Genomic DNA, 27,525 nt, shown 5'->3' on the forward strand with positions numbered 1-27,525 from the left:
GAATTATGATTACATCACAATAAATATTCTATGCAGAACAAGGAACAACTCCTCAAAGAAAAATGCTTGGAAACGGGTAATTGGAATGAACTATACGCATTTGCACTGAGCTCTGAAAGAAACTGTGAGAAAAAAGATCTTCGATCTGTTCCCAAGTATATATTTTTTTCTCTTAAAGAACACCATGTGAGGGATTTTGACACTGTCTGCATTCTAATGGGAACATCTCAGGAAGGAGAGGCTCATCTATATTTGTGCTCATTGCTGCCATGATGGGCACCGTTTATCAAGCATAAAGAAAGAAGAAAACCCAGAAGGTAGTTCTTTTCTGGACAATTTTGTGTTCTGGCTCTTAAGTGCTTCCCCTGTGCCATGGACGTGAATATTTTAAAAAGCCAAAGAAACCCCTCCATTTGCACTACAGATGGCCACAGAAAGCAAACAAGAATGCTAAACAACCTATTTCAAAAGGCCAAACAAACAAAACAAAAAAAACCCCAAAACAAAACCAAGGCAAGTGCCAAGTTCTACACTGCACACGCATAGTGACATCACGTCCGTCCCAGCCGTGCTGCGGGGACCGCAAAGTGACAGTAACGGGAAGGCGCCGCAGTGACCCCCGAGGGTGAACATCAACGTGTCTGTTAAAACCACCATCGCTGCCACAAAATAGACATGAAACAAGATGCCGCAAGACCATTCTTCTTCCTTATAACAGGGATGTGTTAACTTCATTATTCAGAAGCCTTTGATTCCCCTTTTCAACAGTTTTTTTGTTGAGTTTAATTTTCAAGGCTGTTAACCACTGATGCCAACTTAATTATAGCAAGCAAGCAACCAACCCATAATGTATGATGCCAATTGTTAGTTTTACTTTGGCTTCACATTAGATTTGGACTTGTCTGCTCGTTTATAACTTTCTGAGCCAGGAAGGTTTCTGCGCAGTCACTTGCTTTCCCTCAGCTGGTGTCTTTGTTCCCCTGTTTGCCATGGGGGATTGAGGGACTAGATATTCATGACTTATCTCAGTATTAACAGTGCCCTTCAATAATTTATGAAACTGTGCTCCTGCATTTTTAACCTTGAAGTCCTTCCGATTATTGTTCTGAAAGGGTAAGATTAACATAGAAGGACATAAACTTGAATCATCAGTTTCTTGCACAAAAATGCACCCAAATGAAGGAAAAAGAGCGTCGCTGGTGGCATAATGGCTCCAGATGGAATGAGCCAAGAACGTCTAAGTCTTTAACCCAAACTGCCCCTTGTACCTGTTGCCAGAACAAGGCATTCTCTTCCGTAGAAAATATCCTCGCACTAACATGTAGCTATACTCTCACACCTCAGCATTCCGTGAACCCAAATTCTGGAACGTCACAGACATCTTGAATTAAACTTCAGCACACTCGTGTATGCATGCATTCCTTTCCCTTTCCAAGATGTGACAGTGATTTAGGATGAAGGTCCTTTGGCAGTGCATTTCAGTGTTCAGTTCTGGCAAAAGAGAAGGTGCTGTCGAGGAGAGGGAATTATCCCTGTTCTTTCTCCAGGGGCTCCTAGAGGCACTGTGCGCGGATTTTCCGATTTTGTGCATGGATTTCTCAAAAGGTGATCTGGCAGACACTACAGTTGACCACCTAAAACCTACCCTGCCATCTTCCTTACAGCAAGTAGTGGCCCTGAGACCCCGTTCTGACCAATGGAAAATAAGCAGGATTCTCCTGGGGTCCTTCGGGAGAGCTTACTTTTTCTTCTTAAAAGGAAAAGCTGAAGATCAAAGCTCCTGATGCTATACTTCCCTATACCTTCAACACAGCAGCCACCTTGTGACCAAGAAGCAACAAGCCTTAGAGCAGAAAGCCAACATGCTTAGGAAGTGAGAAGGCAGATGGAGAGAACCTGGCTTTTGATGGCATCACTAAGCAGTAGGAACTACCCCAGGACCAACTATGGCTGGGCTACCTTGTTGGGTAAACAACAAATGTCTTTATGGCTTCAGTCCTTGTTACTTGCCACCAAAAGCATTGTTAAGGGACCCAGAAGGTGAGGTCTGGAGTGCAGGCAAGAGTACACGTGAATCTATGGGCAGCAATGGCTGCTTGTTCCCTGTTGAAGCGTGCCCCACAGACTAATGGGGGGGGGGGGGGAAAGCTCAGTGCTTCTTGAGGCCTGGAGCTGTTCCAGCCAGAGCTTCTTTGAGAATGACACTCAGGTTTCACGACAAGGCTATTAATGATATTCAATAAATGGGGCAACAATATAATTAGTCGGCCCTAGAGCTCAGTGGAATAGTGTAAGTGCGAGACAGCAGGAGAGCAAAAACATGGTCTTTTTTCCATAACCCTGCTTCCCTCTGTGGTCTAGTTTTCCCAGACTAACTCGTTTAGAAGTATGTCCCCTGGCTCAAAGTCTTCTGGATGGCTTCTCTCTGGGGGAGCATACCCATTTGTATTTCAAGCTGCATTCTCAGCATTCAGTGAACTCTCTGTGTGAGAGAGGCCTGCAGGTGGGGGGCAGAGGTCTGCTGGGGGAGTACAGGCATGTGACTGTGTGCGGGAGGGGGGGTACTTTCTCCCTTAGGAAGTTCACAACCAAGACAGATCTCCGCGGTGCACCGAGTTCCAAATAACATACACAGGATTGGCTAGGTGGTATCCTGCCCCCTGCTGGCTGGACTACCAAGCTAGCTGGATGTTATAGACGGAGGTGTATACTCCTGTGCAGGGCACAGCTAGATGGGCCTTGAAAGCGAGCTGACAAACTAGAAAAACTGGGGTGTATTACACCTTAGAGTTGTTCCTTAAATGACAACTGTGACAAATAGGCATCAGTTGGCTTTTTCTAGTTTAACTGAAAAGCAAACGGTATATTAAACCTACCTTTGCTCTAGTTTTCTTCTTATGCTAGAGATTTAAGCTCCCTCATTTCTGGTCTAATATTTCTTAAATGCCAGTCAATTTATCTGGTTTTGCTTGAAACTTGATTTGTTCAAGTACATTCATTCAGCAAATAATTATTGGGTGTCTGCATACCCATGAGCGAGTCTAAGTGTGTGTGTGTGTGTGTGTGTGTGTGTGTGAGAGAGAGAGAGAGAGAGAGAGAGAGAGACAGGAGGAGGAGGAAGGTGGGGGGAAGTACACGAAGTTGATGAGCACAGCGTCCTTTCAGGAGCCCTGTATCCAGAAATGAAAACCATGAATGGCTCTAGAGCATAAAGCTGTAGTTCAATTGGATTAGGAAAAGATGCTTTAAAACACAGAAAGGTTCTGGCACCAGGCAAACTGCTGGCTGCAGAACGCTGAACAGAGATAAAATTGTCAGAAGATCCTTGTGTCATCTCCGGTCTTCACCTACACGAGGAAGGTCGAGTCTCAAATGCTTCTCCACAGGCACATATAAGCAGGAGCCCTGGCTGGCTTTTCCACCCAGTGCCAGTTTCTACAGGGCTTGGTTGAGTCTCTCTAGATCTTAATCTACTTATGTAAAACATCTGCTTCTGCCTTGCTTCATTCTTTGATCCCTTCCAACAGCAAGTAGAAAGCTGTTTGACCTTTCAGAGAAAGTTAGCGAACTCTTCACTCTCCAGGTGTTCCTCCACCCACCGGCTGCCTTTCCCTTGGAAGGCCGTGGAAATTCTCCCAAGAATCTGGGTTGGCTTTGAAGCCCGGATCTCTTTGCACTCCCAGTTTGGATGTCTTCACTGGGCGGAAAACTAGTCAACCTGCCCAGCCTCTTGTTATTTCTGAACAGATTCTCTGAAGTTACAGGAGGCCCAAGTGGTTTGCTAGATTTTGCATAAGCAATAAAACAGTGCATAAAATCCACAGCCCGGTGTCACTGAATACACCTGCTTCCGCAGATGCTCTTTGAAGAAGCCCCGGCGGAAGGCACTGTAAACTGCTCTGCACATTCGTATTCATGCCGAGCACCGCACGCATGGGCCACAGTGGGCCGAGCGCCACGCGCCTGGTGCAACCCGCCTCTGGCACGTTCTCCAATCATGCCTCTGCTGCCGCCAACAAGTCCAAGAAATAGAAAAACATAAAAAGCTATTGTCCATGTCCAGTGAGAAATGAAATGCACTGGACCAAGTATCACAACTTCCTTAAAATAATACAACACTTCATCACTTTTGCATCTGGATCCCTCTCTCATGGTTTGCAAAGTCATAAAGCTCGACCTCAACGTTGTGAACCATCACTGCTTTGTTCTATTTAAATGCGTTCCTTTAAAAAAGCAATTTATTAGAAGCTCTCTATGGTTTCACCTTATCTGAAGCACTTAATTCAGTTCATCTCCTGCTTTGCTTTGTACTGCGGTGGAGGCAATCGGAAGATTGGGAGCAAAGTATTAGTAAGAGAACATGCCCTGGGGCTCTGGCCTGTGAAAACAGTTCCTGAATCACAATGTGGCCACAACCCAAACTTTACCTCAGATAGAAAGAATTCATGGCATCTGTCGTCATCTTTGGTTTATTTGCTGGCTGATTCATCACAGATTTGGTTGAAGCTTCTAAATTATAGACAGGGTCTTTTGTAGAATGCCCAGGGGAGGAAAGATATTGTTCTTCAACCAGTGATTCTCCTCTCCCCAAAATACCATCACTTCCACCACAATGAAAACTGTGGGTAAGGAAGAATCCAGCTTAGTTTTTGAGGGAATAACAGAAAAAAAATTTCCCACTTTTAAAGGAGTACATAATTCTGCCTAGATGGAAGCTGTAATAAGTGATTTGGTTGGGGAGAAGAAGGCCAGACTTGCCCATGTTCCCTGAGTATTGGTTGTGGATGACCTAATCATGCCAGAATCCCATCTCCTTCATCAAAATCCCTCCCCAGAATAAGTCTCAACCAGCTCTACCCTCAAGCTTTCTCAAGGGAAGAAAGAGAAATGGACTGCTCAAGATGTTTAAGGCCTCAGGGAAGAAAACTCCTTTCTTCTCCTCCGTAAAATGATAAATTAAGATCTCTTCTAGCCCACAAGGTGCATGATTCCTGAGACCCCTGGCCTATCAGTGATGCCAGGTGTTGGGACGGGCAGCTAGCATCGAAGTAAGAGCTTTGGGCAGTAGGAATAGCCCATCCAGGTGCCTGAGGATTCTTGTGGTTAGCATCAACCAATTTAAGATCCCCTCCTGGAGAAGCAGATTAAGTCTTTAATGGATGGCAGTGGATGGACAGCCCCGTGCTTAGCACATCGATGCTTGATGAACGGGCACTCCTTTGCCCTACCACTCGCTGGAATGTCTTGCTCTTGGCACAGGTTTTTTAGTTCGGTTCAGTAAATTGGCCAATCAGTCCATGGAGTTTCAAGTTCACAAGCACACCCCATTCCCACCCCATTCTCATCCCCTCCGTAATTTAGGCATTTTCCAAACCTGAGCTTTCCCTTCAGGCTCCTGTATAAGCAGGAGGGAAGACATCTCAAAATGAGATGTGAAATGGATGAATTTTAAAAAATATTACTCTAAGCAAAAGAAGCCAGTCACAAAAGACCACATATTCCATGGTTCCATCTATATGAAATGTCCAGAATAGGCAAATCCGTAGAGACAGAAAGTAGATCAGTGGTGCCCAGATCAGTGACTGCTAACGGGCCCAAGGTTTCTTTTTGGGGTGATGAAAATGTTTTGGAATTAAATATCTGGAATTAGACTATACTTACAACTCTGAATATATTAAAAACCACTGAATTGTACACTTTAAAAGGGTGAATTTTATGGAACCTAGATTATATCTCAAAAATTGTTATTAAAGAATGCAAAAAAAAATGGCATTATAATAATGGAAAGAATTCTAGGGAAGGGAAAGGACTTGAATTTCAGTCCCCAGTGGCTGTGTGGTCTTAAGCAGATTGCTCAACCTCTCTACATCTCAGATTTACCAACTATCAAGTTAGGATGTTATCTCACTGTAAACCTTTTAGGCTAATTATGAGAATCCTACTGGAAGGAATTCAAGGTTACATTCAAGGACTCTCTCAGTCTGAGGAAATTGTGTGCGAAGTAACCTAGGCTGACACCTGGGCCGGTCCTCAGAAGCGAGTACAGATAGTAGATGAATCAACTCCTGGTGAGCATTCTGGCAGGTTTCTCCTTTTAGGATTCCTAAAGGTGGTTATACGGACAGCATTTTTCACTGTCTTGTGTCTCACAAGAAAACAGCCTGTTTCTACATCTTGCGGGGAAGGAAGCTCAGCCCGTGGGACATTAAGTAACTTCTTTAAAGTTACCAAGCACGGGGAGCCAGGAACATGGGTGCTCTCTCTTCCAGTGGAGCTGAGTGCCCTTCTCACTCAAGTACTAAAAACAGGGGTTGGGGTCTTTCTGCATAGCGTGCTAATAAACCTTTGCCAGATTTGGGCATTAGAACCGAAGTCATTCAATCATTCTAGAAGTTTGAAAGAAAAAAGAAAGTGGGGGAGAAAGGGTGAGAGGGAGGGATGGAGGAGGAGAGAGAGAAAGAGGGCGGCAGGCAGGCAAGAAGGAAAGAAGCAAGCAAGGGTGGAGAGAGAGGGAGAAAGGGAGGAAGCAGGCTGCAGATCCAGATCCTTTTTGTTTCCGGAATATATAAGGTAAGATTTCCTTTCCAAAGTTCAAAGGAAATGGTGTGTTTTGGTTTCATACTCTGTTCCATTTTTCACTTGGGAAAACTCCCCAGCTTCGAAGCCTCTCTGTTTAAACTCATTAGGAAAACCACCAATGATGGAAGCTTTCATGAAACTGCAGCGGGAGGAATTAGTGTTATGGGAGTGCTGGATCAATCTTCAAACATTTTATCTACGGAGATGGGAGGTCCACATTGGCTGCTTGTTCAGCGGGAAAGTTAACATAAACAAATGCTTCACTTACTGGAGAGTCCGAGGGACTAATGACACTTGAGATTTACTCTCCAAATACTTCCTCAGCAGCCAGCTCTGCCTGCCACCTGAAAAAGATGGATGCTTCTTGGGGACCAACTGAACAAAGTGGCAAAATCTCTCGCCCCGAAGAGAGAGGTGTTCTTTTAGTGGCCTGCTGGAATGGAGGTGGTGATATTGACATGCACTGCACGGAATCTTTTCCTGTGTAGTTCATAGCTTGATTGAGTTGGACACGGAAACCTTTAGAGCAGGGCTGTGTTAACATCTGAGGATATCTTTCTTGGCATCTGAATCTTTTTGATTTTAAAGTTTTACAACCGGTGGGGGTCTCCTTAGCAAAATTCAAATAGAGTGATTAGTTTGGGACTTGTTTCTTCGCTTCGTTCTTAGAGGACAGTCCGTAGCTCGTGTGATTGATTCAAAATGGATTTGAGGGTGAGAAAGTAAGGACTGCAGGTGGGATCCAGGAGATGACAGGAGAGAAGAGGTAGGAGAAAAAAAGATATGGGGCAGACGGGGGACAATGGAAGATGATCAGCTACTACTGGTGCTCTTAACAAAACTGTTCTGGGAAAAAATGTTAGAAAATGTCTTTGTGCCTACGGTATAAGACAGATTAAGTAAGTTATGATCTGAATGTCTGTAAAGGAGGAAGACTCAACATTTTTATTTTTCGGACATGAATCATATAGGTGTGCATGCAAACGAATATAGGCAAAAATGTAAAAAGATACACACATATGTAGATATGCCATTGTGTGTGTATCTGGGTGCACACACGTGCATATGTGCACCTTAAATAAATGAATCCATGTATAAAGGAACTGTGATATAATAATATTGATTAGCAGAACTAACCCTGCTTCCTGCCAAGTCTACCCCAAGGACAAACTAGAGCCTATTATTTTAAATTGTGGTGAAATTCAGCAGTGCATACACACAAGAAAAGATAGTGCAAATGGGAAGCTAACCACAGCCTCACAGTGGATTACTGACTGTTCTGGGGACATCAGGTCCTCACTTGCTATCCCTTATTTAGCTCATGAGAAAATAAGGCATAAAATTAACCTTTCCAAGGCATGGAACCATCCCTGCCCAACTTAATGGGCAACTAACTAATCCAAAAGGAAAACAGCCATTACTTATACAGCTATAATGTAGATGCAACATGGCATATAAATCAGTAACTCTTGTATTGCAAAACAGACAAATAGATTAATGCATGTTGCAAAGGATGGGTGAAGAGATCGATTAGGTTACTGATTCAGACCATGAACTTTCTCTCAATATACTGTATTTAACTTTTAAATAAGGTTTAGGAGAACCTGTAACATTTTGCTCACTGACAGAGCTATATTTTACTTAGGGCAGAAATTGGCTAGTCTATAAAAATTAAATTATGCCCCTTTCACTGTATCTAGTCAAGAGGAAAAACTCTAATTACAAGATTGCACTGTCAAACAAATGCAAATTCACATTCTTTATATCCTGGCTTAAAAATTCATATGGGGGGAACTTCTATTCTGAAATGAGAATCAATATTTGAAATATTTTTCGGAGTGCAGTGATAAGAGCAAAAGAAATGTCATTATCAAGGGCGCTGGTAAGTAGAAGCTAACTCATTAAGAGCAGAACTTGTGAGAACAAGTCATTTGTTATGCAAACATTTAAATATCAATTAGTAAGTACAGTGAAAGGAGGCTTTCCTTCGCCCACAGCCCAGTGCCTTATTACTCCAGAAATGACCAAGGGAAAAAAGAGCAGCGGGAAATAATCTCCGCACCTAATAGGAATGCCACTCTGGGGAATAGGTAAAGGTTAATTTTAAATGTACTTCCCAACTGAAAATTAAATGTACCTGCCTCAAAATTCATAAGAGCTGAGTTTGCAGACTTAATTCAAAAAGGACTAACTAAAGGCCTGAGCATATTGCATCGCTGGTATTTTTTTGGAAAGAGAATGCCTTTCATCACTGCTTAATGTCAAACTTGCTTGGTTCATTAAAATCTCTTAGTCTGTTAAAACCATGCTTTTCCTAGACCTATGAAAAATGCCAGTCCATACACCACTAGGCTTCAAAAATCCTACTGGTTGGTTCTCATATTCATTTAATATCCATTTTGTGGCCTGTCCAATCACCCAGTTCACTAAGCCTTTAAGGTGAATATGGTGGACATGAAGACCATCTAAATCTTTAGCACTCTGCCTGAATTCTCTTTTCAGGCAAACCTGGTGGCAGGTTTTACTATATAAGGTGCTGGCTCAGGAAAGCGGGTGCCTCTTGGTAATAGCTGGTGGATGTGGACCAGGTGTGTAACTTTTCTGGCCCTGGTCTCCCTCCTCTAGAACCCAAGTCAGTCCAGACTCAGGGCGCCCCAGAGTCACTTGGGGAGCTTCAAAAGGACCCATGCGGAGTATTTCACAGACTTAGTGAACTGGCTTGCTTCTTCAAGGGTGAGGGGAGGCATGTGGATCTCAACAAAACTTCCAGGATGATTCTGATCTGCAACCTTAACTCTGAGTCACTGGGCCCTTTCAGCTCTAATGCACTAAGTTTCTCAGAACAGTCGGTTACTGATCCAATGAAAATAATTCTGACTTTGGTTCTTAATAGTAGCATGTAACAGGTGTGACTTTTTTTTCCCCCCAGAGTGGAAAAACTAACCCTGCAGAATTAAATGCTGGGGGATTGAGGCCTGGGGGAAGAAGGGGTGCAAAAGAAGACTACCAGATTTCATGAGCTGCTCCACAGAGAGCACCCAAGAAAGGACCTGCTGCGCAGGGCATGCACACTCTTAGGACTGTGATGATTGCACTACCTGTGGTCATGTCAAGGTCAAATCTTAGTTTGGCTCTCCCATCCCTGCCAGCACGAAGGGGGTTAAGAGTCACTTACATTGACTGGTCTCACCACTGCAAGGGGATGAAAATGGAAGTGCCTTGGGAGTAGCACCCCCCCAGACATTGCTCTTTTGACGCAGGAATGTGCATTTGGCTGACTTCTACTGAATTCAGGCTTAGAAGGTGTGTCCCTCCCCTTCTAACAGAATTTTCCTTGGAGTCCGTCAACTGTTTCTGTTTTTCAGACTTCACAATTGGGGTTGCTTTATTATTTCACCCACTGTCCACCCTCTGGCCTCTGACATATGGCTGGAGGAGCCTAGTTTGGAGAGAAGGTGCCCATCTTGATCCAATGAAGAGCAACTTCAGGCCGGGCGCTTAGAGACTGGGTGCTAAAGGTTCCCGTAGATAGGATCAGCATTATAATGCCTGCTCTGCCTTTTTTACAACATTATTTGGAGGAGAGAATAAAGGAAGAGGAAAAACAGCACTTGGAAAATGGAGTGTGTGGTCTTTATCTTACATATACTTCTAGAGAGGAAGAAATATCTCTCTGAAAAAGGGCACCTCATTTGGCTGTAGTTTGGTTCATATCTTTTTCTCTCCTTGTCTCAACCATATCCCAGCTGATAAAACATGAAACCCAGATAAGCAGTAGCCTAGAGGATCCCAAGGAAGTTCCTAATGTGTCCACAGTTTATCCTTATTTTTTTTCTGGCTCTAAACTACCGCCTGGAAGAAAGCTGCAAATATTTGAAAACAAAAACAAAAAACACTGAAGAGTTCAGAATGATTCCAACTGAAATCACAGCAGTTCCTCTGGTAAGAAGGCAAATTTTTGCTCAGGTAAAATGCTCAGGAATGAAACACAAGGAAAAAAGAAACAACTCATCAAAATCATAGCTATCAATCTTAGCTACAGTATCGTCACTAAATTTTGTTTGGCTCTTGTAATAGCCCGAATCCCAGGACAAATGACAAAACAACGCATGCTGCTTTTCTTGGGACAAGTTATTCTTGAGAGCAATTAGGTCTCAGACTTCCCCAAAGAGCGATTTTGGTGGAAAGAAACCACACCTAATGACCTATAAGGAACAGCTTTTAAAACTGCCCAAGCACACCGCGTCACGGCACAGTGATGAGCTGGCTCTCTGCTCCTCCAATATCCCTGTGCTTGGCAACAGGGCATTTCCAGGCCCCTCTCTGACAAGAAACTACTTTTCCAAGACGCTGCCTTGAAAACTGGAGCCATTCATTTGCTAGTGGATTAAGAGAATCACTTCACAGATTTAATCCCTTCAACCAAAAGCTCTGTGGGCCCCACAGTTCAGCAAACTCAAGGGGGGGGGGGGGCAGCACTTTGGTTAAATCCACATCAGTCACCACATGATGCTATTGCCCCTTTTTTTATTATCCTGAAAAGGGCAAGGTCTCCCTTGATGGGTTTGACCTTGGACCTGAAGCTAGAGTTCCACCCATTCCCCCCAAGTTTCAGGTGCACTTGTAGGGGACTCTGACTTCTGGTAAGACTATTGGGAGGGGCTGGGGAGGTCCAGGTCAGGGAGAAGACTCTGGTCAGCTGGAGTAAGTGAGGTTTGCTCTCCCAAGACCCCCTTCTCTGCATAGAGCCCTGCACCTCTCATCAGCCAGCCAGCAGCTAAGCTTGTGGGGCTGGGAACTACATTCCTTTGAACAATCTTGGCAATTTGTGCCAGGAATTTGATGCAGTAGCTCTGAAATTAAATAAAGATCCTGTAGTGTTCTTCTAAGAAATATGGCGTGGCTCTATGACAAAACACATTTTTCAAGCTCTGACCTCTGGGAACTCCAACTAGCTTCATATTTCAGGCTGACACTGCTCACAGGCTACTGTCTAGTTGCCCAAGCAGAGCTGGTTATCCATATATTTTCCAGCCTCCTGATCAGCTTTTAGCAGAGGGAGGTGAGGGGGGTAAATAAAGAGAGGAGAGCCACTACTTTAAATGCACTTCCCCTCCTGAGTCCCTTGGGGAGAAGCCCTGGTAATTAACTCTAATGAGATTAAAGTAACTTGGAACTCTTCATTTTGCCAGCACTGTAAATCTGTGATAACCAGTGTGTGTGCATTAAATCAAAGTCCGTCCCTTTTCCTGTAATGTAATGCCCCCCCCATCCCCCAACTCCTACCCCTGGCCGAGGCTGGAGAGGGGTGGGGGCTACCGGGTTCTTACCCGCACTTTGCTCCATCACTTCTTTCTGACACATGTCTTGAACATTGACCGTGCAATTCACGATGAACTCGGGGGAGGAGCAGTCGTTGTTCAGCTGGAATTCTTCACACTGATAACACTGGATTTGCAGCGCAAAGCCTGTGGGGACAGACGCAGTCGGGGTCAGATCCAGCCCCCACAGAGACCACACCGGAAACCGCGACCCTCCTCGGCCCCAGCCAGCCACGGATCCCGACCCCTGGCGTTCTTGGGCTCGGCGACCCGGGGGTCTCCACGTAAGGCGGCTGTGGCTGAAGCCGGCAGGGGGCGGCGCGGACACCGAGGGTCCCGCAGGATTCCGTTCAGTTCTGCCTGAGACCCCTGGACCAAATGTCCAGAAATAAAGCGCCCGTCCTACACCGCACCTGGCCTTTCCCCCACGGAAGTTGAAAGGACGGGTACACAAGTAGCTCCAGAGACAAGCTTCAGCTCCAATCTACAGCACAGGATTTGCCTAATTGTTAATTGGTTACAAATTGCTTAATTACTATTTTGGCACCATTCGCGATTGCATTCGCAGACGCCTTTTTAGTTTTAATTTTTGTCGTCAGCGTTCCTGTGCTGTGGCTCCGAGGCTCCCCACGCGACCACCCAGGAACCCAGGAGGCAGTGCCGGGCGCCAAGTGCTGAAGCGCCGCGAGTCCCCGGCCTTTCTTCGGGACAGTCCCCGCAGCAGCAGAGGGGACCACAGCGTGTACAAGGGGCGTGTGTGTGTGTGTGTGTCTGTGTGCGCGCGCGCACCCCGAGCCGCGACACAACCACCATTTCTTCCTGGCTTTCAGGGCAACCGTTTGGCTAGGGTCCCCGGTCGGAGTCCCAGCTCTGCAGCGCTCGTTCGAGAGCCGTTCGCTTAACGGGGAGGAGCGAGACATTTTCGCACCTCTCATCGCCCGAGCCTGGCTGCTCTGCTCGGATCCAGGAGCTCCTGTCTAGACCTAACTCCTCATGCTCCCGGACAGACAAGCCCCGGACCCCGCGCTTTCTCCCATCTCCACGACGGTTGCGCTCTGAGCGCGGCAACTCAGCTCCGGAGCGCCCCGGCTACAGGCTGCCCCGCGCGCCGCTCACCTGTCGGCGGCGCCACTCCCACGGGTTCCTGGAAACGCCGGGTAACTTGGCGGGGTCAGGGGCTTCATCGCCCCCTCCCCCTCCGCGAGGCCCCAGCACCGCTCAGACCCTCCCTCCTCCCCAGCTCTGCTTGCTCTCCCAACCGCGCTAGCCCGAGCATCTGCAGCTCGAGTCCCGCAAATCCGCCGCTCCCGCCTCTCCTCCTGCAGCGCGGGACTTGGAGACTTTCCCATCCAGCGCCTCTGGGCACCAAGACCAGTCGCCGCCGCCAAACTCCCGCTGGGCAACCCCTGCGCAGCGCGGGCCCGGAGGTGGGTGCCCGGGGGGGGGGGGGCGAAGGGGCGGGCGGGTAGGTGGGGTGTGCGCGCCTGGCGGGGCTGCCGGCCTTTTCGTTTTCTTACCTTGAAGCAAGAACAATCCGCAAAAAGTTGCTGCGATGCCGAGGACCCACATCCTCCCGGAGCCGCGGAGCCGGGAGAGGGCAGGCGCATCAGAGGCGGCGACCGCGGCGGAAGCTGCCCGGGTCGCAGCGGCTGTGGCTGCGGAGGCTGCTGGGGCCCGCGCTCCTGCCGCCGAGGCCACCGCCGCCGCCAAGAGGAGCCGCAGGTGCCGCCGGCGGCGCCAGCATCGCCCGTGCCCGGGCTCCCGGCTGCGGGTCGCCGCTCCTCCCGCTGGCGCTCCCGGGCAGAGCGCGGCGGCTCCGGAGTTGGCGGCTGAGAACTGGAGGAACTACTGGCGAGCCGGAGCACCCAAAAAAAGTCTCGTCTCTTCTCCCCACCTCCCACTCCAGGCACCACGTGACGGCTGCCGAGTTGGGGTGGGGGTGGCGGGCGAGGAAGGCTGGGACTGTCTTTCCACGTCCCCACCCCCTTCCTATCGCCCTCGTCTCCCGCCTCCGCACGTCCCCAGGACAGGGACGCCAGGGGGAGAGGGAGAGTGTAGTTTCCCGAGGTTGGGAGGCTGGGGATTGGGAAAGCGCGAGGAGGGCGCAGCAGGTGCCGCGGGGAGTGGCCGGGCGCTGACTGCGGGACCTGCGAAGTGGGGTCGAAAGACTGCGTGCTCAGCTGGGCCCTGCGTTCCCCGGGGCTGTCCGTTCGGCTGAGGTTGCTGCGAGGCTGGCAGCGGGAGCCCCGAGCCGGGGACGGCTGGCTGGAAGGGGACGTGCTCGCGTGCGCCTGGCAAAGTTGCACACCTGCAGGCTCCCTGGGGGGGTCGGTGCAGCTGCGCCTTTTTGTTTTTCTCCTCCGAGAAGCCCCTGGTTCATGACCAGGCTTGGCTTCAGCTGCGGCAGGGCGGGCGGGGTGTGGTGAAGACCCTGCTCTGACGCGCGCGTGTGCCCCGGGCAGCCCTCCTTCCCCTGCCAGCGCGCACAGCTGGAGGGTGCAGTGACACCGCGACGGTAGCCTAGCCTAGGACCGGGCGGTCCCCGGGGACAACTGTCGCGAGTTCCCACCAGAAAGCAAATCGGGGTGAAGAAGGGAATTGCTGTCCTCTATCCCGTTTCTTCAAAAGGCCGGGCATCTTCATCGCCTCAAAGTCACGGGTTATTAGTACATACTCCCGTGTCCTCTCTCAGTCTCAGGCTGCCCGGGGTCCCTCTTTTAAGTCCCCGCCCCATTCCCCCGTCTCAGTCAAGCGACCCACCTTGAGTGCTCCCGGGACACCACGGTGCTAAGTTCGCCTTCCTTGGAGCTGAGCCTTGCAGCAGGTGGTGCGGGAGCCTCTGCGCCCCCACTCTCAATCCCGCACGTTGCCACCCCTGTCCCCTCAGTCCTTGGGGAGAATCCTGTGGAAAGAGCTTCATAAGCTTTGCCTCTCTTCACCCTCGTGCGCTTGGGCCACCCCCTGGAGGAAGCTCTCTCAGGCCAGGCCGCTGATTATTTATTTCCCCATCCTGCCAGCACAGTAGGTCTGGAAATAGGCTTAAATGACTTTCTTGTAATTCCTTTGCAGAGATCGTTCCAGATCTGCCTCAGGCTCCTTCTCTCCCTTTGCCCCCCCCCCTTTCATTTCTAGTTGGTTAACCCCTTGGGGAGACTGAATGCTTTGACCATTACCTGCTTGTCTGCAGACTCTGATCTTAACAATTGGCTGAATTACTATCTCTGGAGCAAAGGGGCCAGTTTATTTATTCCTTCCGGGAATTGATTGTTGTAGCATGTGTGAGATTCAAATAACTGGGCCAAAGGGTTCTTGAACAAGTCCTTTTAAGATTTCAGAGGGTGCAACTGTGATACGACTTTTATTCAGAAATGAAACAAGAATTTTTAAAAGTCTGAAAGACAATGATACTTTACATAATTTTCATTTAAGATAACAAAATTCAATATAACAAATTGCACAAATTAACCAAATAACACTGGTTATACAACGCTCTTTTAACAAACAAGTGTGTACTGAAGTAACCAGATAGATCCTAAAAATTTTTCTATTAGGCCTAGTTTACAAGCTCCTGTACAAAAGCAATTATAAATAGTTCACATCTAGAAAAAATACAAATAACCTTTAAAATAGAATTTATCCTCACATATAAACAGGCTTTGTAGGGGAAAAAAAGGATCTTAAAAAGTAAGATTTCTTTTTTGTAGCACCAACCATTCATTTTATTTTTTAAAAAGTGAACGTTATAGATAGGAATTTGCTTTCATTTCTAGATTGCCCAGATTTTAATCGAAAGAGCAGGAAGATAAAAAATCAACAAATGCTGTTGAGAATTATGGAGAAGCACTAAGTAGAAGAGGATGTAAGGAAATGTTTGGAGGGAAAACCTGCAGTTGAAAATAGAATTAGGTCACTTCTGATCCACTTCCCTTCCCATCAGTGTCACACTTTGAGTACCTGTTACATTTTTCAGTGGAAGCAGAATTAACACTTACTACTGGAACCTGAATCTCTCTGGCAACAATTTTGAAATAGCACTGGAATTAACGTTCATATCACGTTGAGATTGTGAGTTGGAGATAACCACGAGCCCTCTGGTTTTTGGCGGGGCTGGGTTTTAGCGTTACGGAGTGTTCCCGCAAACAACTTGAGTACTAGGACAGTGAAGTCTACAAACACCTTCGCTGGAATTTTTAAAAAATATATTATCAACTTCTAACACTTAGTACGTCATTTCAAGAGCATGGCACGGATTCAATTTATTGCTGTCTTTTTTTTTTTTCTACAAATATAATTTCTTTTCCAAAAATTTACAACTTCTGTACAAGTATTCAAAAAAAAAGTGCAAAATTAAGACTTCTGTATTGTGGGTGTGTTTACATTTCATCCTCGTGACACACAACAAATGGAGCCTATCTTTATTGCCCTGTCAGAGAAGGAAGCTCCCATGGGTTGCTTGCTGTGAATCCGACAATGCAGTCTCTGGTGTTGCCAGGGTTTACTGGTGCTGTCTCTATTCCCCTCCACACACACCCCTGTTGCTTAAGTGCTCCATTTTTCAGCTCACTAAGGAAAAAAAAAGGTCCTTTATACATCATTTGAACCCTGACTTGCACAAGAAGAGAAGCTATCGTATAAAGAATCACTCAGTGATTCCAAATTGTCTACCCCAGGCCTCTCTGAGCTACTCAGAGATGCCTCTTCATTTTTTTCTTTTTCTTCCTTTTGTCCTTCAACCTTGTTCAGAGAGTTCTTCTCGCTTTCTAACAAAATCACAGTTTTGCTGTTATATTTATTGAATGACTCCAGGGAAATTTTAGATAATCTATTCTCAGTATCTTCTTTTGTTTCTTCAACTTGTTTCAATTTCTGTAATAAAAAGACGAAAATATTAGAGACATATTTCTTTGGAAAATCAAGTTATTCTATCCAATATTCAATTATTGTCTGCATAACGTGCAGTTTAAAGGGATAGAGAGAACCTACAAGTCTTTAACAACCTTCTAGTATAATTAAAGGTAATAATAAAGCCAATTTGAGGGATAAATCAAGACTTTAATCATTTTACTGAGATAAATAGGTCCCGATTTGCAAACCGGTAAAGTGCCACTTAATTTCATTTTAAATGGATCTACTCAAAATCTGTTCAGGTAAAGTGCCTTATATGTCTTCACCAAAGTTTCAAACTCCTCTCTTTTCTTACTAAGTATTATTAGTTGTCTTGTTTCTAGATATGGATAGGGATTGAATTTCAGCCAGAAATTGGGATTGTACAGGGGGAAAAAGGCATACAATCCCTTAAATTGCCTTGAAATTTCAATACCTGTTAGACTTGTCAGAAGCATTGTCATCTTTCTGTTTTGTCCCTTTACAAGTCTTAAGATATTTGCAAGTGATCTCCAGGTCTGTGGGTATAGACTCCAGAAAGCCCAAGGGCTTAAAAAAAACATAGTACTGCTTCTGCCCATTAGTAACCTCTCCCCTCCAGGAGGCTCCAGCAAGACCAATTACTGGATGTCTCTAGGACTTTCTAGAACACTGCAGTCATATTCAATTATTCAATTATTGTAGGTAAACTCTGTAAACCAATGCATTTCCTAGCTCCTTTTCCTCTTTTGGGCAAAAATTCTATCCAAACACCAGGAGGAAGTAGGGACAGGGGCTTAGAAGTAATAATAGCTACCATTTATTAAGCATCCACCATATAAAACTCACTGAATATATTTTCTTTAGAAGCATTTCACAGGGGACTTGCAAGTTACACATCCTCATTTTAAAGACGAAAACAAGGCTCAGAGTGACAGAGTTATTTGCCCAAGGTCACACAGCAAGTGACAGAGAACAGGATTTGAATTCCAGGCTGGCTGCCTTTCATGCTTTTGTTCCTACTAAACCGTGCTTTTATGTAATAAAAGACAAGATGTCTTTTTTTCCCACCCAAATATTCTACTTAAATAACTTGCCAAACCATCTCTATTGCTACCGTCCCAGACTCTGACAAAAGCAATTCTGTTCTCCAACCCGTCCCCCACGTTGTTATGCTGGATGCACAAAGGTACAATGAGGGAACTGTTTTGATCCAGGGAACAACACACATCCAGGGAACAACATCAGAATCAAGCCTCTGATTCTCATATGCTAAATATTTAATAGGAAGAGAAAAGAAAAAGATATGGCAGTGGATGGCCCTGGTGTCCCAAGAGCAGACTGAGACACAGTTTCTCTTTCCATTATGGAAATGACACAATTCTGTAGAAATATTTTAAAATCATCCTTGAAGTGGTGCTTACTGCATTATACAATTAACATACAGGAGCATTACTCACAGAGTTCATTTTCAAACTCAAATGGCTGCCTTGAAACCAGAAGCTTGAAACAAGCTAAGGAACAGATTTCTAGGTGCTTCCAGAAAAGAGGCTCCATAATTAGGTATAACACCATGCAAAAGCCCCTTTTCATACCATGCCAATTTTTAGACTTAAAAAAAAAAAAAGACTTATTTATTTGAGAGAGTGAGCACAAGCCACAGGGGCAGGGAGAGGGAAAGAGTATCTCAAGCAGGCTCCACGGAGAGTGTGGAGCCCGACACGGGGAGTGTGGAGCTCGACTCGGGGCTCGATCTCACACCCTGAGATCACAACCTGAGCCGAAATCAAGAGTCAGAGGCTTAACCCACTGTGCCACCCAGGCGCTGCTCCTAGGCATTTTTAATAAAGAGTTATATATAGTACAATACTAAAAATACCCAGAGAGCAGGAAATGCTTTGATGTACCAAATGCCGGTAAATAAAGATGTTTATTGCAATTTTCTCCCTGCCTGAATATCTTCTCCCTTTTTCTTTATTCAAGACCCATGAGCATTTTCCTTGCCTATTTCTGGTCATAAATGGATCTCACATTCATTCCATAAATACTAGAGAAGCTAGCATGATGCAGATGGAAGGTGTTGGTGTTGAGGAGAGCAGAATAAAATTGGGTCAGGTGTGGCCAGGCGAGACGTTGGGGCTCTGGAGGCAGACACACCTGAGCTTTGCCCTTTTATTGGCTGTATGAGTACCCTTGCGTTCCCTTCCTCGGGTGTAAAATGGTGATAAGACACACCTTGATTTCAGGATTGTTGCAATTAGTCAAAATAAAACACCTTGGGACCCAACACAAAGTAGTAGGTGCTCAATAAATGGTACAATAAATAATAATCAGGCAGGATTCTTATTCTGGACAGTGTTTTTGAAATTGCCCTCCAGGCTAGCAGCATCAGCATTATGGGGGAGCTTGTTAGAAATGCAAATTCTTTTTTTTTTTTTTAAAGATTTTATTTATTTATTTGACAGAGAGACACAGCGAGAGAAGGAACACAAGCAGGGGGAGTGGGAGAGGGAGAAGTAGACTCCCCGCTGAGCAGGGAGCCCGATGTGGGGCTCGATCCCAGGACCCCGGGATCATGACCTGAGCCGAAGGCAGACGCCCAACGACTGAGCCACCCAGGCGCCCCAGAAATGCAAATTCTTGAGCCCTACCCAGACTTTTCTACATCAGAAATGCTGAGTGAGGCCCAGCAAATGTTTTTAACAAGCTCCCCGGGTGATTCTGATACATTCGAAAATTTGACAATCACCTTGTTGGGAAGAACTGGTAGTCCGGGAGGGAAGACAGATGATAACTATAATTGAGTGTATTGAGGTACAGATGAGGAAGGAGTTGTTTACCATTAAAACACCCACTGTGGGGGTGCCTGGGTGGCTCAGTCGGTTAAGTGTTTCCCTTTGGCTCAGTTCATGATCCCGGGGTCCTGGGATGGAGCCCCATGTCAGGCTCCTTGCTCAGCGGGGAGCCTGCTTCTCACTCTGCTCCCTGCTCATGCTCTCTGTCACTATCTCTGTCTCTCTCAAATAAATAAATAAAATCTTAAAACACCCACTGTGTTGGACATAAATAGTGTGCCAACGTTTTCCAAATGTTTCATGCTTGTTGGTTTGTTTCTTCAGTCGATTATAACAAAGGCCTATGGAGGTGATGAAAAGGAAGGAATGGCCCAATAAGAAAGATCACATGGCCTTCTCAGTCTTGCTTTTATTTTCACAGTATTTAGTGAAAGGTGGGCACAGAGATATTTTTTGACTCTAAGAACAACATCAGTGCAAGAGGGACCGATACAACCACCTGGCATTTAGCCTCAGTGTTGGGGAACAATAGGGAGTGGTGAGGACAGGGGTCAGCTCAAGTGCCTGTTCTAGAGACAGGAGCAGCTTATTGCCGCCATGCACTAACTTGGGTCCAGAGCTATTGATTTTAAAGAGGAGGCCATCAACCTAGAACAGTGTTTGCTTATGTTTCAGATCCTCTGATGTTTAATTAATTTGCTTATATTAAGAGAAAAAAAAACAAAAACAACAGCCCCAAACCCCCCTGTATCTGTCAAATTGCAGTCTTTACGTTTTTTGAACTTCTGAGGTAGAGATTATGCTTGAACTTCTGAGGTAGAGATCATGTTTTATCCATTTATGTCCTGCCTGACCTCCTCATCCTCCTTCCCCGACCAGCTTTCTCCCTAAAGGCTTTGCCCCTTGCTCAGTCATCAGTAAATTCTCAGCGGAGACTTGATAGGTTCAACCCTGTCTAGCATCAGCAGGGTCCCAACTGTTGGCTTTGCCAGGGGTCCTGACAGCTAAGAATAAAAGCACTAAAGCAGCTTACTTCCCTGCCTCCAATTAGAAGCATAGCAAGCTGGCCTCAACATTGTCAGATCTTGGGTGTTCTAAAAATTTTGAAGTCCTGTAACATTTACATGTAAGATACAAGGAGGGCTCCAGGTCACAGAGTAGTGAGCTAGCGATGTATCTGTCGAGTGGTAACAAAACAGGGCACGTTAGTTTGCAGCCACTGTACGTGAAGGTGCTCTGCAAACTCATCATGGTAATAACAGTCAGCATTTAATTGAGAGCCTGTTCCACGCAGACACTCTGCTAAGCACGATGCACGGATTATGTTTTCAGCCTCACATCAGTTCTGTGGGGCTGGGTGTCATTAGTATCTCCATTTGGAGCCAATCGAGGCTTGGGGAGGTGAAGTCACTTGTTTAAGGGCACGAGGCAGTATGTGGTGGCGTCTGGGGTTGGCCCTGGGGAAGTCTGCCTGCAGAGGCCACGCTCTTCCCCTCAACCCCTGAAAAGAGCTTTACGAATACCAGCCACTGTTAAATCTCTCAGAGGAGCATCTGAAGGAAGGATCACAGACCACCACCAATGTTCATGAGAAAAAGCCCAGGAAAGATCAGTGTTCGACAAGGATGTGGAGGTTCCCTAGGACGCCCTCATTTCCTTCATATATTATGCCTCCTCGGAATTACGATAAAATTCATAGACTACATTTGTCACCTATAGGTGGCAATGGTTGTACAGTTCACTTTTTGGTGGGGCTTTCGAATGCACTTGGGAACAAGGGAGGGCTGAACAGCGCAGGCGAAAATATATTTTCCTGTTTCAAATACATAACGTTGCCATATTCTTAAAATATTTTCCTGCCTTTAGTGTCACCACAGTGTTCTGAGTGATATCTCAAGCAAGTAGATAGTGACATAGTTTGCAGAAATCCCCTGGAATGAATTATACCTCAATTAATTTAATTCCTTGTAGTCAAACTTTAATCAATCAATCAATCAAACCAATCCACTATGTGACTGGCTTTGTGTGAATAACCGGGTGATCTTGATTCTCAGAGGGGGTTCCACAGAGGAGGGGGCTCCTGGAATGATTCTGACAAGGGAAGAGGATGGAGATATATAGTAAGTGAGGGGAGGGCATTCCATGGAGTTCCTGCTGCATTTGTATACCGTTCTGTGTCCACTTTAGGTCCAGGAGCTGCTCAAATAGTCTATGTGAAGGTGCTATTGCCCTTTTGGATTCTATAATGGACAGAATCACGTAAAGACAGAAACACACATCAAGAGGTACCCATCATAAGGGGTTCTAAGAACCCAACCAGACTCGTTCAGACTCAGTACGTGGGTTATCAATCATACATAGCTTTTATTTCCAGAGAGCTTTGCCATCCAAGATTTCACTTCCAGTCTTATATCAGTCTGGAAGGTAAGGGAGGCTGGTGTGGGCTGTCCTCTCCATGGGGTATTTACAGAATCTGTCATTCATACAAATTCAAATTCAGGGGAAATTAGACCTGGAAGCTCAGTTTCCTGATTTTCAACACAAAAATGCATACCATTTTTTTTCCACAGTCAACAATGATCATGGAGTAGAGATTCTGCCTAGACCAATATCCTGAACACTAGGAAGGATGAAATTGAAGGTGATATGGGCCCTTGCCATAAGGAAAAGGCAGGGAGAATGATATAAGGTGATAGAGAAAAACTCAAGTGATAAACCAGAAAAAAAAATATATGGTTGATGGTATCAACTTCAAAGAGATACATGTTATACGTGGATAGCCAGACACTCTTGCCCATAGGGGAGAAACCAATAGGAAATTCATGAAATTGTGTAATGAATCAGTGTTTTGTGATGAAGGCTACTCTTTAATTCTTTCAAACAAGTTTCCATCTGTTGATTATATCTTGAAAATATCGGTGAATATGTCTACTGTAAGATGTCAGAAAGAGATTCAAATCTTCTTGTGAAATTCAAGTGCAGCATCGTTCCTCCGCTGGGCATTAATACTTACAAAGAGGATGGCATTTTGAGCACAAATTAATGTAAACAGTATCTTCATCAACATAGTCTTGTTTCCCTATTGCTATATTCACTGCCAATCAGTTCAAGAAGACACGTGGTAGGAAAATAGCTACATTTACAAAGTGCTCGTACTATGTGTCAGGTACTGGGTTGAATGCATTGAAGTAATTATCTCATTTAATGCTTATCATTCCCCATTATGTGTATAAATGGGAAAATACAGAGTGGAGAGGTGTACATACTATGCACACACACCTGGTTAGTAAGTTAGGGAGTCAGGATTTAAGCAGAAGTAGTCTGACTACAGAATTTGGGATCTTAATCACTTTGCACTAGACCAAGGTATTTGGAAACCAGTGTTTAGTTCCCTGGAATTGTGTTAATTAGCTGTGTGACCCCTCTATACCTTAGTTTCTTTACATTAAAGTTTTTAGTATTTTCCTGCTCTATAAAGCTCTGTGACTCTAAAATATTCTTAGTTGGGTGTCTTCTGTGCATCTATTATTGGCACAATAAATAGCTCTCTTCCCCACCTTAGTTCTGACCAAACTGAAGAATAAGATAAAAGAAAAAGGCTGGTGGGAGAATAAAATATTGGCTTTATTAATGAGAAAGCTTACATTGGGAGATGAGGTTTCTAACTGCGAAGAAGTGAGTTTCCTAGTACTCATCCTAGAAATAGGCCTGGTAACTGGCAGCCCTGGGCTGGGGGCAAGTGTCTTCCCATAAAGCCTCTAGCGTAATGGAACAAGACAGAATATATGCTTCTCACAGCCAGCCTGACTCCAGAGAAAGGGTGCGAAGAGCAGAAGGTGGGTTTAACATCCCCTGTTCTCCTCCTAGAGTTGCCAATTACATAAGCCATCTCTCCTCCTTCACAGGAGAAGTGAATGGGGGGTGGTTACAGAGATGCTAGGAGTGTTCCCTAGGGAGTTCCCCCCCCCACACACACACATCTGAAAATAAGCACATGAAATTGGGAAGAAGTGTCCCCACCATGCCCCCTACCCCCACCCAACCTTTTTCATTATGTATGATGATGCAGATTTTAACTAAATAGTCATAAATGCACTAAGGCCAAGAAGATGCAGAAATTAACCCTTGGGGGGAAATCAAGTTTATGAATGTTCTGCCACTTAGTTGTCATGAAAAATAATTTTTAAAAGGTGCAAAAAACCTCATAGACGGCAGTGAGTGGGTTGGGCAGAGAAACCTCTTCGTGGGCAAGGAAATAGGAGAGAGGTGATTTAGTGGATGTGAAAGACAGAGGAGCTGCCAGGTGGATGCAGATAAATCTAAAAGAGGAGACAGTCTGGCTAGTCCTGGATGTTGGGTTCAAGTTGAAAGTGTGATTTCCTTTCCTGATGAGCCAATCTTGGGCACTGGAAGGATGGATTCAGGGCAGAGTTTTGTGTTATGCTCTTCTTGTGGGGATGGGGAAGAGGTATTTTAATCCTGGGTTTCTTAGTTGAAGTTCTGTGCACTTTGCAAAGTCTACGTTAAGTGATATTTGCTGGGGGAAGGCCAATCTCAAGGGAAAAGATGCAGCTGAAGTCATTTCTCTTTCCTCAGAGGCACTAATCTCTCCGCTAATGCCACCTCTTACTGTATTCCTGGCAGAGCTAGTTTCTGAGTGAGACATAAAAATAGATAGAATGACCTTTGCTGAACACTAGAGACCCTCCAGACTTTTCTCAAGAGTTGTGGTGTTAACCCTGTTAACTGGGTCAAATTCCAACCCGGATAATTACTTTCTTCTGGTGCTCAGTTCCTTTTATTACCTCAACTGGACACATTACTCTTCAGTTGCCCTTCTGAAAAATTAATGTGACGGATCGGTAATAGAGAACCACTCTCTCCATCCAACCACTGGTCGGGAGATGCGATTCAGCACTTGAGGGCACTCTGTTTCCTTACTGGGTCCTGAAGATTCTTCAGTATCTCCAGGGCAAACTGGTTTTATTAGGTGAAAGAGTAATTTTCAGCTGAGATGTGTTTTTATGACTATATTACTAACTATATTGCTGTCTTTTACCAGGATCAATGACTTTTAGTGACCTCTGCTGGAACCCCTGAACCCAGAGGGAAAAAAGTGAGCTTACTTTTTGGAGGAAAAAAAAAAAAAAAGCAAGCAGCAAGGTCAGTAAAGGAAGGAAACAGGGTGGGTAAAAAATAATATACCTTGTAGAAAGGAAAAGAACTCAGCTCAGAGATAAACAATGGCCCCAAGGACATTTAAAAACTAGATCCAAAGGGCAGTAGGAAAGAGAAGTCATTTTATCACAGAGATTGGAAATGCTCCCATATATGAAAAATGAGGGAAGATGTGGGACCAGGCATGTCACTGGGAAGAGAAAATAGGAGCACAAAGAAAATCACAAATGTAGCTCATGGCAGGTGAAGGCATTTGGGAAGACGAAAGGCATGTAATGATAAGTCTGGGTAAAACTGTTGTAGGAACATGCAAAGGACACATCTGTGAGTTCTGCAAACTCTAACATTAGTGCTGTCACTTGAAATGCCCATTTGAAAACATGTTTTTTCATTTTTGTTTTCCAGGTTGTGGATGAATCTACAATTCTAATTTAAAATGTAGGCTGGTCACCTTAAGTAATGCGTCAGATGCAATCAATATTGTTCAATTTCTCCAAAAGTAGAATCTGCACTGTTTTAAAGCCACCTAGCATCGGGAAAACAAGGCAGCTCATTGATACCAGCTTGTGTAATTAGCCTAACTAAATGGAACATGCTTATCTGTGTTCTTAGATTCCCTTTTCTTCTTCCAGCACAATATTAACTAAAATTTTATTCAAGAATGAGAATTGAGCAAGTGCTGGGCTGGGAACTTCTAAATCTGCTCATTTTAGTGTCAGGGTTAATGGTTCCAGCTGATGAGAATGGAGGCATCAAGCCTTTCTGTCTTTAATTTGTAGGCACTGTTATGAATAAAAATAAATACATATGCTACTCACTTGACTTAAAAGATTGATCAGACTTTTTTCTTTGACTAACCCTTCCATCACTTCATGTCTTAAATTTGATACCTATCTGTCCAGCAACTGGGCCATGTCTGGCTTAGATGTCAGTGTGTGTCCAGCATAAAGAGCCCATGAACTTTGTCAGAGGAAAATACAGCATGAAGGGACCATCTGTGTATTCCAGTGCCATATAGCTGGGTTTGTTTCACTTTGGAGTGATAGATTTGGGGTTCCTCTTACAAGAACAAAAGTACACTTATTTGGAGGATCAGATGACTGTAAAAAGGTTATACTATTTTTTCCCCCCATGGAAGTTCTCCTTCCAAAGAAAGATCTCCAATACCATCATAATGCTGGTCATCATCAAAGTGTGTCTGGAAGCGCTAAGTTTTTATTATGATGCATGCTGTGAGCGCCAAAGCCAGGGAGAAACATTTCATGTTATTCATTAACCTATAAAGAGGCAACCTGAAATTACTTCTAATGGAGTTTGGTAGACCATTTAAGGGTCACAGTACACTATGGCACCCAACCTATTAGGCACTTTACAACAGCCAATAGAGTCCAATGGGACTGCAAGGTAAGGTTCATCCAGAAACACAGATATTTGCAGATATTAGAATGTTCACTCTCTTTGTGTTTAAACTATTCATCTCCGAATGCAATCCATGTTACAGTTTTAGGGCTGATCAGCCTTTACTTCGGATGTAGTTATTCCCCAAGGATATGTGACATAGTGAGTCCTGGAGCCAGGGCAACTCAGAATCAGCACCGATTTATTGATCCTTGTTCTAGAGAGAAGATTCCTTGGTGAGAATTTTTCTGAAGATTTAGGCACATTGAGCTTTCCATTCTGTGTCATATTCTAGTTTATTGTGACAATTGTAAAGATACCCTTATTCCTCATTACCTAGTAAGCACGGGGGGGTTCTAGGACGGAAGGATGTGCTAGTTGGGAGAATGCCAGTGGAAATCTGCTTTCATTCTGGATTCTATCCCTTGCTCTGCCACAGTATGACTATGACACTCATTACTTCAACTCTGTACCCAGATCTTAATGAATATTTATATAGAGATTATGCTGCTCTTGCCATGTCATTTATTTATTTACCTATTTACTCAACAGATATTTATTCAGCATCTACTATGTTCTAGATAGTATTCTAGACACGGGGGGTTAGAGTGGTATATGAGACAAAAGCTACTGCTCACATGGAATATACATTTAAAAAATTCTTTAGGGGCGCCTGGGTGGCTCAGTCAGTTAAGCATCTGCCTTCGGCTCAGGTCATGATCCCTGGGTCCTGGGATCGAGCCCCGCATCGGGCTCCCTGCTCGGCGGGGAGCCAGCTTCTCCCTCTCTCTCTGCTGCTCCCCCTGCTTGTGCTCTATCCCTCTCTCTCTCTCAAATAAATAATAAAATCTTAAAAAAAAATTAAAAAAATTCTTTAATATGATATCAATATAGAACAAAGCTTCAGATATTTTAGGAGATGAATCCTTGAGAAATGAGTTGGAATAATCTATCCAGCCTGCTCTTTGGTTCTAATAATGGCACTTAGAACACACACATCTTGTCAATCTCAAAGTTGTGGATATGCCCCTTTTGCCCCAATTCTGTTTTTGAATTAATGCCCTCGACTTGCTTAGCTTCTTTTGGTCTTCTTCCATTCTTCATCTGTAACAGCATTTGGGCAAATGTTTCTCGTAGGTTAACTAATTACTATTTCCATTCACCTTTCTTAACCTCTCTGGCCCTAGTTATCTCTTAAATTCAACATGCTTAAATGAGAATTTTTTCTCTTTCCTCTAATTCCATGTTGCTGCCAATAATAACCAAGTTTTAGAATTTGATCCTTTTTTTTTTTTTAGTTATTCAGAGCTGCTCATTCTGTTTCTATAATAACTCACCCACAGGATCTTTTTTTTCTCTGAATTCCTGGCCTAAACAGCCAGTCTGTCCAT

The 27,525-nt window shown here is 44.8% G+C and overlaps 2 protein-coding genes and 1 long non-coding RNA gene across 5 annotated transcripts in view; 1 reads left to right on the forward strand and 2 right to left on the reverse strand.

The window, feature by feature from the left end:
- LYPD1 (LY6/PLAUR domain containing 1) overlaps window positions 1-14,987 on the reverse strand; it is an 81,428-nt gene extending 66,441 nt beyond the window's left edge. Inside the window, exons 1-2 of one of the 3 annotated variants that reach the window (XM_064586437.1) lie at window positions 13,418-13,745; window positions 11,910-12,047 (exon numbers count right to left, since the gene is read on the reverse strand). In XM_064586437.1, coding sequence (XP_064442507.1) covers window positions 11,910-12,047; window positions 13,418-13,469 — 190 coding nt within the window. In that variant the 5' untranslated portion in view covers window positions 13,470-13,745. Of the gene's footprint in view, window positions 1-11,909; window positions 12,048-13,417; window positions 13,868-14,660 lie in introns of those variants that run through there. The other 2 variants (XM_045868977.3, XM_045868978.3) reach the window with 2 other exon arrangements.
- LOC135363868 (uncharacterized) lies at window positions 12,349-25,603 on the forward strand. The gene is made up of 3 exons (XR_010410120.1): window positions 12,349-13,327; window positions 24,621-24,721; window positions 25,142-25,603. It is a non-coding gene; the product is annotated as an uncharacterized LOC135363868 (long non-coding RNA).
- NCKAP5 (NCK associated protein 5) overlaps window positions 16,621-27,525 on the reverse strand; it is an 824,899-nt gene continuing 813,994 nt past the window's right edge. The window contains exon 19 of the mRNA XM_045868505.3: window positions 16,621-16,766. Coding sequence (XP_045724461.3) covers window positions 16,750-16,766 — 17 coding nt within the window. The 3' untranslated portion in view covers window positions 16,621-16,749. The remainder of the gene's footprint in view (window positions 16,767-27,525) is intronic.

This window comes from Mirounga angustirostris, unplaced genomic scaffold (genome assembly GCF_029215605.1).
Source record: "Mirounga angustirostris isolate CCGP_5_RB_7025 unplaced genomic scaffold, mMirAng1.0.hap1 SCAF_3, whole genome shotgun sequence".
Lineage (NCBI taxonomy): Eukaryota > Metazoa > Chordata > Mammalia > Carnivora > Phocidae > Mirounga > Mirounga angustirostris.